Here is a 15,194-nt window from a genome sequence, read left to right as displayed (position 1 = left end):
GAGCCTGAATTTCATCTCATTTCCACATCATGGAATATTCTTCTTTTACCACTCTTTTTTAAAAAATGAGCAAGTCATTTTTGCTCACAGCCTGCACAAAAATTAGCGGGTTTCCCTGCTTTATTTACTACAGCTCTGAGCTGCCTTGAGAAATAGAAACTGCTGCTTCTGTGCTCCAGCACCCCCTTGCCCCTGGCAAGTTACCTGCTGGAGGGAAACAAGAGAGAGTAGTGAATAGTGAAAGTCACTCAGTCATGTCTGACTCTTTGCGACCCCATGGACTGTAGTCTGTCAGGCTCCTCTGTCCATGGGATTCTCCAGGCAAGAATACTGAAGTGGGTTGCCATGCCCTCCTGCAGGGGATCTTCCCAACCCAGGGATGGAACCCAGGTCTCTGGTACTGGTAAGGCAGATTCCTTACCCATCTGAGCCACCAGGGAAGCTTCAAGAGAGTTTTTCCCTGTTTCCTCCAGAGCAAAGTTTGGGGAAGGAAACAAAGAGACCAGTTCTAAGTGTGTGTTCAGTCATTTTTTAGTATCACTGGGCAGAAGGTGCTGTAAAAATATTTTGGCTCCCAGGAGACTTTAGAGATTTTCGTCTCCAGGGTGTTTCAAATCCAGGCAGAGCTGGGATCCCAGGACAGGGCTCACATTTTGATTGCAATCTGTCTTCCTTTCAACTGGAAAATGATCCATCAGTCTTGCCCCAACTCATCACCATGGGCAGATGGGTTTGAAGCAAAAGTTCTCAAGTCAATTTCCAAGTTTGAGGAAAGGTACCCTTAACCAGGGCTTCCCTGGTTGGTTCAGTGGTAAAGAATCTGCCTGCCAATGCAGGAGACAAAGGTTCGATCCCTGGGTCAGGAAGATCTCCTGGAGGAGGAAATGGCAACCCACTCCAGTATACTTGCCTGGGAAATCCCAAGGACAGAGAAGCCTGGTGGGCTATAGTCCAGAGGGTCGCAAAAGAGCCGGACACGACTTAGCGACTGAAACAACGACATCAAGCCTAAACCAGTGGTTCTCAATCGGAGGCCATTCCCTGCAGGGCACCTCTGATAGATGTCTGGAAACATGCTGTTTGTCACAACTTCTGACAGCTCGCGTGTAGGGCTCAGCGATGCTTCTCAACATTCTACTATAGCACACAGGACGCTCTCCCCCACAACAGAGAAGAGTGAGCTGAAAACATCAGCAGTGCCGAGGCTGGAAACTCAGCTCTAAAGCTACCTGAAAAGGCTGCTTCCAAGTTCCTAGGGTGTTTGAGGCACATGAGACCCAGAGATTTCTGGATCCCCTTTCCCCATCCCCCAACCAGTATATTAAGACAATTAAGAGCTCAGGGGTAAGTAGGTATAAGGCAAGTAGCTTCATTTATTGTTTCCTCCTAAAGGAAATGACCAACCAGTGCCTCCACCCTATAAACATTTACTAGCCCTGGAAGGTTCTGAGGCCCCCACTGCCATTTTTAAGGGCTTCTCCCTCGTCAAATGTTAGGTCAAGTCAGTCAGAAAAAGGAACCTGAGAAGGGAAGATGCGGGGGGAGCGCGGGGGGCACATTTCACAAAGTTCAGGACCAAGAAGAAAATTGAAAGACCTGATACGACCCACCCACCCGCTCCCTTTCTTGCTTATAAACAGAGGACTGCTTTACACAGGGCATCTCTTGAAGGGAGGCAGAGAGAGTTTTAGAGGTCTCAGGACACTGCCACGTGGGGCTTTCATTTGCTGGCTGAGGCCCCGTTGAGTTAATGGCTCTGTGGATTGATGAGTTGTTGGTCTTCCGGGCGTGATATCCTGAGCACACTCTAAGACAGCTCCCCAGGTCCACACCGCCAAGAGCCACCTCAGGGCTGAGCTGCCAGCGAGGACTTTTCTGTATCCAGTGGGAGAGCTTTCTGGTTCACTGGGGCTTGGAGAAATGTAATCACAGAGAAGAATGCAGAGGGTGGTGCTGGTTTAGTCACTAAGTTGTGCCTGACTCTGCGAAACCATGGACTGTAGCCCGCCAAGCTCCTCTGTCCATGGAATTATCCAGGCAAGAATACTGGAGTGGGTTGTCAGTATCCCCTTCTCCAGGGGATTTTCCTGATCCATGGATCGAACCCATGTCTCCTGTATCGCAGGCAGATTCTTTACCGTCTGAACCACCAAGGAAGCCCCGAATGCAGAGGAAAACGTAACTAATATCTAGGTACCCACAACTAAAAACTTGCTGTTCAGTCGCTAAGCTGTCTCCAACTCTTTGCAACCCCATGGACTGCAGCACACCAGGCTTCCCTGTCCTTCCCCGAAACTCCACTTTCTCCCGGAGTTTGCTCAAATTCATGTCACTGAGTCTGTGATGCCATCCAACCATCTCATCCTCTGTTGCCCCCTTCTCCTCCTGCCTTCAAACAACTAAGAATTAGCAGGAGTCAATATCACGGTTGCTTCCTTCCCACCCCCCGCCCCCCGTAAAGTTCTTGTTTTAGAAAAACTTTAGATTTATAGAAAACTTGCAAAGACAGTATAAAGTTCTCGTGTATACTCAATCAGCTTCCCTCAAGATTCACATCTTCCATAACTGTGGGACACTTGTCAAACCTAAGAATTTAACATGGATGGATTACTATTAACTAGATTCCCAATTTTTTTCAGATTGCATCAGTTTTTCCATTATTGTCCTTGTTCTGTTCCAAGATCCAACCCAGAATACCACACTGCACTTCCCAATGGTTTCTTATTATTAAAACACATTAAAAAAATTTTGCTTCTAAAAATTATTCATTTACTTATTTTTGGCCACATTGGGTCTTTGTAGCTGGGCACAGTCTTTCTCTAGTTGTGGGGAGCAGGGGTTACTCTCTAGCTGAGGTGTATGGGCTTCTCATGGTGGCAGCTTCTCCTGCTGCAGAGCACAGATCTACAGTGTGAAGGCATGGTTGTGGCTTGTGGGCTCAGTAGTTATGGCACGTGGGCCCTGGAGTGCTGGCTCAGTAGTTGTGGAGCATGGGCTTAGTTGCCCTGAAGCATGTAGAATCTTCCCAGACCTGGGATCGAACCCATGTCCCCTGCATTGGCAGGTGGATTCTTAACCACTGGACACCAGGGAAGTCCAATATTACTTTTCTTTTTTTTGGCAGGGGGAGTCCAGTCTTATTATTAAAATAATGGAAACAACCAGAATAGTTGAAGTTTATTTGAAATTTCTCCCCAATCCCATCCCTTTCCTGCCTCCCTAAAGGCAGCTGGTGTGAGTTCTGTGGCCATGTTTCCATAATATGTATTCGCCCAACGATAGGTGGTATTATCTGGTGATCTTGTGTGTGTCTATTGTGACACCATGAGGAATGCTTACACCCTAAACATCCTCCTATACAACTGGCCTTCTTTCTCTTGACACTCTGTTTTGAGTCTAAGTTGATACATAAAAAAAGAAGTTCTTGCATTTCCCTTCTGTTTCATTACACACGTATAAATAAATTTATCACAAATTTATTTCTCCAGTCCCCCACTCATGGATATTTAGACTGATGGTGATTTGATGTTATTACAATCAGTATGCAATATTTATTTCCATACATGTGGTAAAAACTACTCCTCCTTTCCATACAGTGTCTTGAGGTATTGCTATTAAAATATCAGTCCCTAGCTGCCTCTGGAATTTTCCCATCAGTGGGGTGTGGGGTGTACATAGGAACCCCAGTACATAGGCACTCAGGGCCCTGGACCCTGTCAATAATTCTTAATGCACAGAGACAGAACAGAGGGGAGTTTCCACAGCAGGTTGGAGAGTGAAGGGGAAGGTGTGAGTTGCTTATCTTCATCTTCCTCTTCAGAGCACAGAGCCACAAAGGCAAGGTCAAGGGCTGAGAGGCTGTTCTGGTGGTCTCATCACCACTGCCCTTGTGCTCCATCTCCACCCTTCACACACCTCCACTGGGCCCCCGGAGGAAAGCGTGAATAGGTTTACATTCAGCAAGAGCTGGATTCAAAGGCCAACCTCACCACTTCCTAGCTCTGTAAATTCGGGGCCCTTTAGCCTCTTCCTCCTTAAAATGGGAATGATACGACTTGTTATGCAGAACCGGAGAGAGTGGAACCAGATAAGGGAGGCTGTTATAAATCCATTAGTGCTACAGAAAGATCTCAACCCTCCCACGTTATCACTATGATTTATTTCAGCGATGCATTTAGATAATGAAGGAGTCTCTGACATTTAGTTTCTAGATTCAGCTTTGCAAGACCCTGCCTGGAGACCCTGCCTGGACAAGGAGGTGCCTCTGAAGGAAAAGCTGGACCTCTTGATAAGGCAGTCACCTGCATAGCCGGGACAAACACCAGCCAGGAGGGCAAGAACCTCTTGAGCCAAGATGAGTGTCAGGCTCCTTGATTCTCTGGCTAGTGAACCCGAGGGCAGCTGAAGCGTGCTTTTGCTGAAAGACAGGTCCTAAAGAGGCGAGTCATTTTACAAGGGAAGGGAGAGAAGCGGTTATTCTTGTCCAACCACGTGAATACTTCAGTGATTGGGACACTTCCAGAAACACTGTTCTCCAAAATGGGGTGCAAGGATTTAGGGTAGGCAAGAGGGATGCAGTGGGACACAGGGCGGGAAACAGCATACTCAACTAAGTTTCAAGAACTGATGAACGTCAGGGAAGACGGGGATTCAAAATATCTCTGCATAACTAAGTGGATGAGATTGAAAAATACAGACCTTATTACAGTAAGGCGGCCAACAGTTCACCTGCTCCGTTCCCATAATTTCATCTGGTGAGAGCACCTTCGCTTACAACAGTGTGCTCATCATGAGTGCCATTTCCCAGTTGTCTCTTTCCAAGCTTGGGGTGAGACTGTCATCTCCTGCCACTTTGGGTCAGGTCTGGCCATGTGACAGGCTCTGACCAATGAAAAGTGGGCAGAAGCACCCATGTTGCTTCCAGCTGGAATGAGGAAAAGCCCATGGACAAGCCATGCTGTCTTTCCCTTTGGTACTGTAACTGGTGACATTCAAGAGGGTGGCATTCAAGAGGGTGGCAGCTCTATCAGCCTGGAGTCCTGAGCACCCTCCCTCCTGGCCGAAGTGCAGAGCACCCTGCCAACCCACAACGCACCCATAACAAGAGAATAACAAGGCCCTGTGATTTCAAACTACCAAGATTCGTGGGGTTCTTTGTGAACTCTTGATGCTGACTAGACCAAGGATCAAAATAATCAAAATTTAGGACCAGACCTTTAGCTCGCTGCCTCCAAACTGCTGAACTGCAAGTTTTGAAAGACCAAAGTCCATCATGTTGAAAATTTTAATGTTAGCAAAAATTACATTTATCTGGCTAATGAATTAAACTTGCAATCTTTGCACTAATTACTAATGATGCATTAGTTAAAATGTGTATTAGTGAACATCAGAATTTTGTATTTTTTTATCTTTAGTGCCTCCTACTTAGATTTCTCTTTTAGTCTTTGTTTTATAAAGTACAAACCTAAAACAGGAGTAATTATATGATCTATTTCTTCTTTGGGTGAGTACTCAAAGATTTATTAGTAGGGATTCAGTATTAAAAAACACTCAGGGGGACTTCCCTGGTGGTCCAGTGGGTAAGACTCTGCACTCGCAATGCAGGAGGCCTGGATTTGATCCCTGGTCAGAGAATTAGATCCCACATGCTGCCCTCAGACCCAGCACAGCCAAATAAATAAATATGAAAAAAAACACACACACACTCAGAAGACACTGCCTTAGAACAGCTCTACGTCTTTCATGCACACAAACTGCCAATGTCTGAACGCTTTCTGTGCCGTAAGAATTCTGCAGGGTAGGGCAAAAGTAGGCTAGGAAGAATGCCTGAGAAAGCAGCCAAGAGGAGACTCTTTTATTGAAGGCCAGAACACAAGTCATCGAAACTACAGAATAACCTGCCTGCCTTTGAGTGCGTGGTTAAACCACTGGGCAGACGAGCGCAGGGACCATTCTAGGTGGATGGCCATGCTAAGTGCTTGGGTTCTTTTTTTCCTCCAAACTATGTGAAAGCAGGAGAGAGGCTGGCATTACAAGATGGTACAGGCCTAACTTCAATGTTTAAAAACGTGCAAGTCTGCAATTTTGGAAACACTGCAAGTTTTTATTCACAGCCAAATTTAATTAAGCCAGACAACAGAAGATTGAAACTTGAAAGCTACTCTGGGGAAGTAAAGAAGTGAAAGAATAATACGTGACCTCAAAGATGTGGGGAACCTTAATACTCGCTAAGTCAAGAGTTTTCAAATGGTGTAAAAGGAGCTGAAGAGAATTTATGGGAAAACTTGGGTGAGAAAACCCACCCTGCATCTCAGGCCCTGGAGACCCTTGCCGTCCACTGATCTCCAGAGGCTTCCAAACACACTGAATCCACTCAGGGATTTGTTATCCCAACCCTAGCTGGGGGAATGCAGCGGGGCGGGGGTGGGGGGCAGCCTTGCACCTGCTCCCATAAAAAGTGGGGAAGTTGTACCGGTCTGTTAATGAATGCTCTGGGCTTGTCACTCCCTCTAAGGAAAAGACAATTTGTACTTTGACCGCTTTCCAGGAAGGGATGGGAAGAAATATGTCAGTAATGTGAGTTTTTGAAATAAAAAAGTTTTTATTTTGGAATAATTTTCGATTTACAGGAACGTTGCGAGGACAGTACAGACAGTTCCTGTGCAGCCCTCATTCAAGTTTCAGGTGCCCGAGGAAGAAAATTTTTAAATAGCCATCAATGCTAAAATCGAGAGCAAGTCAGCATTAGGCTCTGCGTGTGTGCTCAGTCACTCAGTCGTGTCCGGCTCTTTGTAACCTCATGGACTGTAGCCCGCCAGGTTCCTCTGTCCGTGGGATTTCACAGGCAAGAATACTGGAGTGAGTTGCCATTTCCTTCTCCCAGGGATCTTTCCAACCCAGGGATCAAACCAGGGTCTCCTGCATTGGCAGTTGGATTCTTTACCACTGAGCCGCCTGGGAAGCCCCAGCATTAGACTCCACCTATCCTCAGATAAGTTTGGTGTGCTCAAATTTCACTGATCTCTAAAGAAGAAAATGAATGTGTGAGGGGTATATGGGTGTACACAAAGATGTACATCTTTAGGGCCATTTTCTTCATATCCCTAAAACAACATGGGTGGTTTAATCTTGGTATTTTAAGATCAAGTACTTAAAAACTGAAATTTGGACTATTATACCAACGTGAATGGTGATCTGGCCACCAAAACAGAAACAAGGTTCACCATTTATTGTGCACCTACTGTGTACCAGACTCTACCCACACGAGATTTGATTTTGTCTTTATGAGGGTCTGTGGAGGAGGAGATGCCTATCCAGCTTTCTAAAATGAAGAAACAAACGCAGAGACATTAAGTAACTTGCTCAAGGTCACACAGCTAAAATGCAACCATAGTGGAAACAGACACAGGGGTTTAAGCCGTGTCTAAAGAGAATCAGTGTGGATGCCGTGCCGTTCTCTCCCGCCAAGTCACACCCTCTGCTGTCACCAGGAACTTCCGCTACACGGCAGTGAAGCCCCCCAACCCCCCACTCCATATATCACCCAGAATTAGCTGCAAAGTGTCAGGAAACTTGGCCAGGCAGCCCCAAGCATCAGTGAGGGCTGGAAGCCTTCACCGTGAAGCCCTTTATAGAAAGCCGCAGTTGGCAGCCCCTGCTCCTGCATGGGAACAAATTAACATTGGCATTCCAAACACAGGAAAGGAAGGAAATTGGAAACACAGTTTATACTTGGCCAGCTCTTTGAAATACTGTACCATGCTACCGACATCAATTAATGAAAAGCAGGGTTGTGCTGAGAGGCTCTGGTTTGCAAATGCATTAACACACGTTAAACATGTTTGTACAGGAACCAGATTATAAGCACCCTGGCTCCAAAACAATAAAGCAATTACCCTAAAACTGGTGCTCTCAGAGTTGTCATTAATTCAATCCACTCCACTCGGATCAGCTAAGGCTTTTCTCGGCTCCCAGCAATGCCTCCCGACACAAATGTTGAAAGGACAGCATCGCACATGCTACTCTGAGTTTCACATAAGTAAGTGTCAAGCTTCATGCACTGCTAATATCCCCCCAAATCATAAACACGCCACTTTGGGGGGGGAGCGTAAAACACAGAGGCAGCCCTGGTATTCATCCACATTGCATTTCACGTCAGGTTTGGGCAACTTTTCCCCACAGAAGGTTAACTGGGAAGTATCTGTTCCACATTAAGAAATATCGAGTCACATTTTTTGTCAAATAATATTTGTCAAATGCCATTTGCTGCAAAACCCAGAACTCAACTGCAGCTGAACACACAACTAATACTGAATGGTTCACATAATAGCTGTGGTTGTACATGGGATCATTTGCAGCGAAAGCACCCCTTCCTCTATAAACTGTTTCAGGAATTGGAAAGAAAAGCCTCTGAAGCTCTGGAATAAATAAAGTACTGTGCCTTGAGCCGCCCGGTACAAAGGACCCAGCAGGCTGGGAGAACAGACTCAAAACAACCAGGAAGGCAGAGAAAAGATTTTAGATGACGGGGGCGGGGATGAATCGCAGCAGGTCTGGCTTGCAGAGTCAGCCTCGGCTAGTTTCTTGAAAGACTTGCACCTTCACACACTGCGCTTGTGGGTCCAGGCACCTGTGAGCACATCCTGGAGCCAGGCAGCAAACATCCCTGATGCGGCGGTGCCTCACTCAGGTGACATCGCCGCTCACCGCCATGCCGATCTGGTATCCTTCACATTGTCGGAGCAATTTGGGTGTGCAAAGCTAAATGCATTCTCCTTTGCACCACAAATTAACAGCTTCTATGTAAATATTGGTATTTCCTCACCCCAGGAAGGCGAGAGGAGGCAAAATGACACCGGCGCATTTGATTGAAACTAATTAAAAGCAGAGGGTCAAGCAATTCAAGATATTGATTTTACCAGTGGGACTTAAATCTTCTATAATAAGTGTACACAGCTGCAGTGTTCTCCCACCGCCACATTTTAAAGGCTAATCCTTGCATTCCTTCTGACAATAACATGACAGGTCCCACACATCCCTGCCTGTGCCCTAACCCCGGTGACACTGCCAGAGCAAATTAAAGCAAAGCACTCCAGCATCCCCCGCCACAAACCAGCCATGCCGACAGCCCCCAGCAAGGTATGAAGAGGTGGTCACCAAAAAATGAATGGGGTCAGCCGCCTGGTCCAGAGGGCTCTCCATTCAAAATGTGCAGCTGGTTAAATGGGCGGGCAGGCTGGGGAAGGGTGGAGACGGGGAGAGTGTTAGGACACTCTGATTCTCGCAATGGGCCAAATATGACCTTACCCAATGGCGGGGGGGGGGGGGGATGATATTAAAGCGATACGGGTGATCAATCAATTTAGATGAGGCTCTCCCTGGAATGAAGTCATCACTCTCTCCAAGTTCAGCAGACATGTGATATTCGCTCACATCGCAGGCACGCCGGTGGTCAAGGGATCGCGGGCCAGCTGTGTTTATCTCGGCAGAGGCTTGACAGGCAGCGACGCGATGGAAGGCCCCGACCCAGAGCTCACAGGAGCTGCATCTCAGAAGCTGTTTCCTCTCTCTGTGCACGCAGAGAACCCCTCTCTGCTTCTCCAGGTCTCCTCTCTCACCCCCTTCAAGGGCCACCCTGCAACCGAGTGACAACTCTGGAATCAACCACTCTGGAATCAAACCCACAAACAGCCATGTGAGCTGGCATCCAGGGCTTGGCCTTAACCTGCTCTGATTCCAGAGGGGAACTACAAAGACAATCCAAAAAGTTCAAATCTGGGTCACATATATCCTTGGGAGGAGGGTGGGGGAGAAGATCTTTGATTTATATAAGCAGGAAAATGAGGTTTAAAAGAACTGATGTTGAAAGGGTTACTGAAAACACAGCTGTTGGTGCGCTCCTATAGCGAAGGCACTCTGCAGAAAAGAGAGAAAGAAAGAGAGAAGGAGGGAAGGCTGGGTGACATCTATATTAACCTCTGGCTGCTCACCAGTGAAGGCCGGCGCTTGAGCGCTGGAATGCGGGACAGCCCTTTCCAAATTTTAACACAAGCCAGGTTACAGCTGCGAGTGCCTGCAGCCCGTGCTCCCTCGGCAAGCACTCCCTGAAGGAAATTTTTAAACTGTAACTGAATCTTTTTCTAATACTCTACAGTGGTAGGGCCTGTTCTGAAGGGGCAAAAGGAGAGATCTTAATGCCAAACACTTGTCAACAAAAAGGATCACCAGATGGTATAAAATAAAAGTAAAACGGAACGGCCTTCTCCCTGTGCCTCCTCCCTGTGCCTCGGCTACATTAACAAAAGCCACTTCTAGACCCTGAGCCCAACAAGGACAGGTTTCCAACTTCCTTTTTTTTTTTTAACCTTAACTTCAAAGATGAAACAAATTTTGTTCCTTCATAACCTGGACCAGAGACAGACATGTACCACACACCCCCAGTGCCATGGGTTTCTTTAGAAGATTCCAGAAAGAGCTGCTGAATTTCTCCAAAGAAAGAGGGTGGGGGGCAGCTATAGCCAGATTCGGTTTGCAGAACTCACATTGCCTGGGGACAATTTAAGAGCGGGTAGCCTGTTTTGAATTCCAAAATTAAGTCTACACAGAGGAGTTGGGGGCTTGTTAATCCAAACCAGTTTACAAATCTCGCCATTGAACTTAAGAGGCCCAGGCTGGGAAGATGCGAGTCTCCGCCTGGCAGTTTAGCTAGCGTTACATGGGCTTTATTGTACAGGCTGGTCTTTGTCACAAGGTGCGGTCTGAGGTCCTCATTCTCAGCACCTGGTTTTGTCATAAATCCTCCTCTAGTTCCCTCTCTAGTTTAGATCCCACTCCAGCCTGGCAAAAAGCTTGAATTCTGAGGAGAATGACTTGCAGGAACAAAAACCAGTCTGGCTGCAGACAGAGGGAAGAAGAAATGTACCAGGTCTGCAAAAGCCTTCAGAATTCAGGCTGAAGTCCCCCAAGCACTGCAGGACCGCAGGGGTATGTAGTGATGGAGAAGAGGGTGGTGGAAGGAGGAGGGGGCTTTGGGGCAAGGATCGGGTGGTGGAGGTCAGTCTGCCTTCAAGGTCTCTGTCGACAATCCCCAACGGACCCCTTGGGTCCCCTGCATGATAACAAGAGGTAACTGCATATGAATAAATGACATTTTCTCACTTTTAGGTAAAGTGTGAGACTAAACACACTCCTTTAGAAAACTTTGTATGTTACAAGTCAATATGAACTGCAATCCAAGGAAAAACCGTGTGTTTTCTCTCAGCCTCCAAGCAAGTCTCCTACATGCCTCCCTCCAACCCCACTGCTACCCCCAGCCCCTCCTGAGCAAAATCTCGGAACCCCTACAGAACAGAAGAGATCGGAGGTTAGTTCCCATACGCTGCGGAGCAGAAATTAAAGGGCAACCATAGAAACATCTACAGGAAGCGTCTTGCCCAAATGCGGTCCAGGTCTTCACCCAACTAATTACCTCGAGTTTTAGGGGCCGAGAAAGAAAGAAAACAAGGTCAGGGCACTCTGTTAAAAGCCACTCTGCCATCTAATTTGGAGTGATGTTCCAGAAAGCAAGACCTGAGAAAGTCAGGACTGTCCCACAAAGCCCAAAGCCAGCCCGACTGATTAAGAGGCTCAGACAAGCCGGTCTTTGTCCTTTCAAGATGAAAGAAATGTGGCTAACGGGTTGAAAGGTGTGTGTACAGCCAGAGAAGGAAAACCACCCAGCTGTGGCCTTCCCAAACAAGTTCCAGCTTGCTCCCCACTGCCATGGGGGAGCAAACAACCCTGCCCCAAGTTTCCCAGAGGTGCCCAGTTGGCAACCTGGTCCTTTTTTGGCATGCCGGGAGCCCGGGTCTGGCCAGGCTGCTGGTCCATAAATCGTAGGGTCCTTTCCAAAGCTCTGGGTTTGCAGAGCCCTCCACAGAAGCCAGGGCTTACAAATACCTTTCGAATGACCTCAGCCAGGCTCTGAAGGCCACCACCGGGACCTGCTGCCTTCACTGAGAGTCGCTGGTACCCAACAGAACAGAAAAGATACCATAAATCCCCAGCCTGAGAAAGGGCCCTGGTTAAGCCCTGGCTTCAGGATGGCTGCAGAACTCTGCTTTAACTGATGTATTTATATGTACATATTTGGGATTTTTCTTTAGTTTCTGGTATAGGTCACAAATACACGTTGAGGGGGGAAAAAGTCACACAGACAGAAGTGCAGACAGTGAAAAAATCTGGCCTTAACTCCCAATCCCTAAGGCCCCAACCCAGTTCTGCCCTGCCGCACCGCCCCCCCCACCCCAAACCCCAGTGAAATCTATTTCCAGTCCATGGTGTCTTTCCCAGTGGGAAAGGATGATATACCACATGTATGTAACCTCACTGATCTGTACCTTGCTTTTTTCCACCTCATACATCTTGGAGATTGTTCTAAATCAGGACATATGGGGTTGCCTCATTCTAACAAGCTGCCTAGTATAATTTAAACTTTCTTGAAGTCATTTTGGCATCTAAACCTCCCACCCCTTGCTCTCGTTGAAACTCGTTTCACTATTTGATTTGGGGCTATTATTAAGGACAGACAATGGCGTCCGGGGAACTCCAGGGACCTTATCTGGTGCAAGAAGCGCTAAGGTTGATCCGCGCTTCCCGCCGCCCTCCATCCACGCCCCGGGTGCCCCGCGAGGGGCTTTAGGACAATTATTTCCCTGTTGACACAGCGCCGGTGGGCGTGAGTTTGCTGTCTTGACTTCGTACGTATTTTCGCAGCAAGTTACACATGTAGAATGAAAGCGGCTCAGGAAACAGCGCTATCGGGGCGTGTTATCTCAGAAACCAAATATTTGATCATCAGCCCTACAGCGCGCAGTCGGGGGTTAGTTTGAGCAAGCCTGGTGAGTGTGCGTGCACAGATGGAAGGGGAGCACCGCGCCCCCGCCGCAGCGCCAGCCTCGAGGTCCCCGGGGTCGTCGGGGCTCTGGTCAGAAGCCGGGTCCCCTAGCCTACCCCGGCGGCGTCTGCTGGGAGATCCCTTGCCACCCATTAGCCGAAAGCCATGGTTTGCGCGCCACACGTGATAAACGCTGAAAACGGATTCTGCTGGTCCGGGACCTATCATTAAATATTTAAAATAGAAAGCTCGCAATGGCCATGTTTCTTCCCCAGCTCCAGCCAGGAGAGCTGAGAGCGAGGGGGGCGCCCAGCGGTCAGGAACGGGGCCCCCGCGGCGCCCGGGGCGCACTGCACGCTATGGCGGGCGCACCGGGAGGAGACAGGTAGGGCTAGCCAGGGCCGGGATGGGAGGCAACGCCCGAGATGCCAGGGACGGGCAGAGCAGAGAGGGGCTCAGAAAGGGCGGGAAGGCAGCTTCGCGGAGCAGGGCCCTTTAAATCCAGGTAGCGCGGGCCGAGCCGGCCGGGCACAGCTCACATGACCGAGCCCCGCGCTTTGAACTGAGCCGCGGCCCGCCCGGCGCCTCCTGCCCCAGAGGTGCGGCCACCGATTTAACCCGGAGAGGGCTTCAGACCGGTCCTCACTCCCCCCAAACTCCCACAGGCCAGTTGAGCCCGGCTCGCCCTACCTGCGGGGCGCGCGGCTAGGGGTCCACTAAGGCAGGGGGGTGGGAGACCCTTGGCCAAGCGCTGCAGTTTTGCTAACGACCAAGAGTGGAGAGATGGGCGGGCTGGATGTTAAGAAGCGGCCCCCTCCCTGTCCCAAAGCGACTCCTGACCCAGAGGCGCACCCCCTCCCTCCCGCCTCCACTCACCGAGATTGACGAAGCTCATGACCATGTCGGCGTCGGTGAGGAAGTGGCTATCTTGCAGGCTGGCCAGAGGGGGGCCTTGGGTACTGAAGACGGCCTTGTAGGGGTAGGAAAAGCCCTGGCCGTCGGGCCCGCCGCCCTCCTCCACCGCCATGGCATTGTACAGGTCCAGCATGAACATGGGCGCCGAGTTGTGCTTGCCCTGGAGGTGGGGGCGCGGGCGATGGGGCAAGCCCAAGATGGAGAGGATCTCGCGCTGCATCTCTCGGCGCTCCTGACTGCGGAGGCGCCGGTGGATGAAGCTCGAGTGCACCTCGTTGTCCAGGCTGAAGTCGGCCAGGGCGGAGCGCAGCAGGAACAGCGGCGCCCAGAGCGCCACGAAGCTGTGCGGCGCCGCGGCGCGCAGCGAGCGCATGTGCATCGCGCCGGCTCTACGCGCGACCCGGGCTCCGGGCACCCGGCACCGGGGCCCCGCGCCGCCCCAGGTGGCAGAGGGGGGCAGGCGGCCGTCCACGCCGCTCGGTCACTTGCTGCAGATGGGTCCCGCTGCGCCCGCGCCGGACATGGCCCCTCCCCGACCCGCTGCGCTCTGCCTGGACCCCCGCCCCCGGCTCGGCGCTGGCCCCGGGGCCCCTCGCCCCGCACTCGCCCGGGCGCACCGCGGGGCTGGAAAGCCGGCTCGAGCGAGCGAGAGAGCGAGCGAGGAGGCGGGCGCGGGTGGGAGGAGCAGCCAGCAAACCCAGGAGCCGGGAGAGCGAGTGCCGGGGAGGCGGCGAGGCGGCTGGCGAGCGGGCGCTCCTTCCTCTGGCTCCTCTCGTGCTCTTGCTCTCGAGCGGCAGGGACCCACCCTCTTCCTAACTCCGGCGCTCAGAGCAGGGGCCTCAGGTCGCTCACCCAGCCCCGCGCGCCCTTGATCGCACGAGAGGCCGCCTCAGGAGCCTTAGAGTGGTACGCGCTGGGGCCTGGGAGGAGGAGGAGGAGGGGGAGGAGGACGGGCTTCCAAGGGCCCCTCCCGCGCCCGCGGCCTCCCACCTGCCCTCGGCCCCGCCCTCCCCCCAGCGGCGCCCAATGGGTTCATTCATTCCTTCTAGTGCGCTCTACAAATATTTACTGAGTGCGCGCTGGGTGCCCAGCGCCCGGCTGGGCGCCGCGGGGATGCGGAGAGGGGAATACGAGCCGGCCCTGCCTTCTCCGGACTCGCTGTCCGGACACGGTAGGAGGCCTGAGCGGGACCCGTGGGATTCGCGCTGCGGTGGAACAAGCTGGAGGAGATCGGAGGAAGCTCGGGGATAAGGAAGGCTTCCTGGAGGAGGTGGCACTCGAGCCCTTCACCCTACTTGCCCCTTCCATTTACTCCAGACACGCACATCCCTCCCTGAACTTGTTGCCAGTTTGCCTTTGTACTTGCCAGTCTTTCTGCCTGAACTCTCTTCCTTACTTGTCTCTG

The 15,194-nt window shown here is 50.6% G+C and overlaps 1 protein-coding gene across 1 annotated transcript in view; it reads right to left on the bottom strand.

Annotated features, from left to right (window-relative positions):
* BMP7 (bone morphogenetic protein 7) overlaps positions 1–14,714 on the bottom strand; it is an 86,669-nt gene extending 71,955 nt beyond the window's left edge. The window contains exon 1 of the mRNA XM_005887973.3: positions 13,751–14,714. Within this exon, the coding sequence (XP_005888035.1) occupies positions 13,751–14,168 (418 nt within the window). The 5' untranslated portion in view covers positions 14,169–14,714. The remainder of the gene's footprint in view (positions 1–13,750) is intronic.
* Positions 14,715–15,194: the final 480 nt, after the last annotated feature.

Source organism: Bos mutus, chromosome 13 (assembly GCF_027580195.1).
Source record: "Bos mutus isolate GX-2022 chromosome 13, NWIPB_WYAK_1.1, whole genome shotgun sequence".
Taxonomy (NCBI): domain Eukaryota; kingdom Metazoa; phylum Chordata; class Mammalia; order Artiodactyla; family Bovidae; genus Bos; species Bos mutus.
This window is presented reverse-complemented; position numbering and strand designations above follow the sequence as displayed.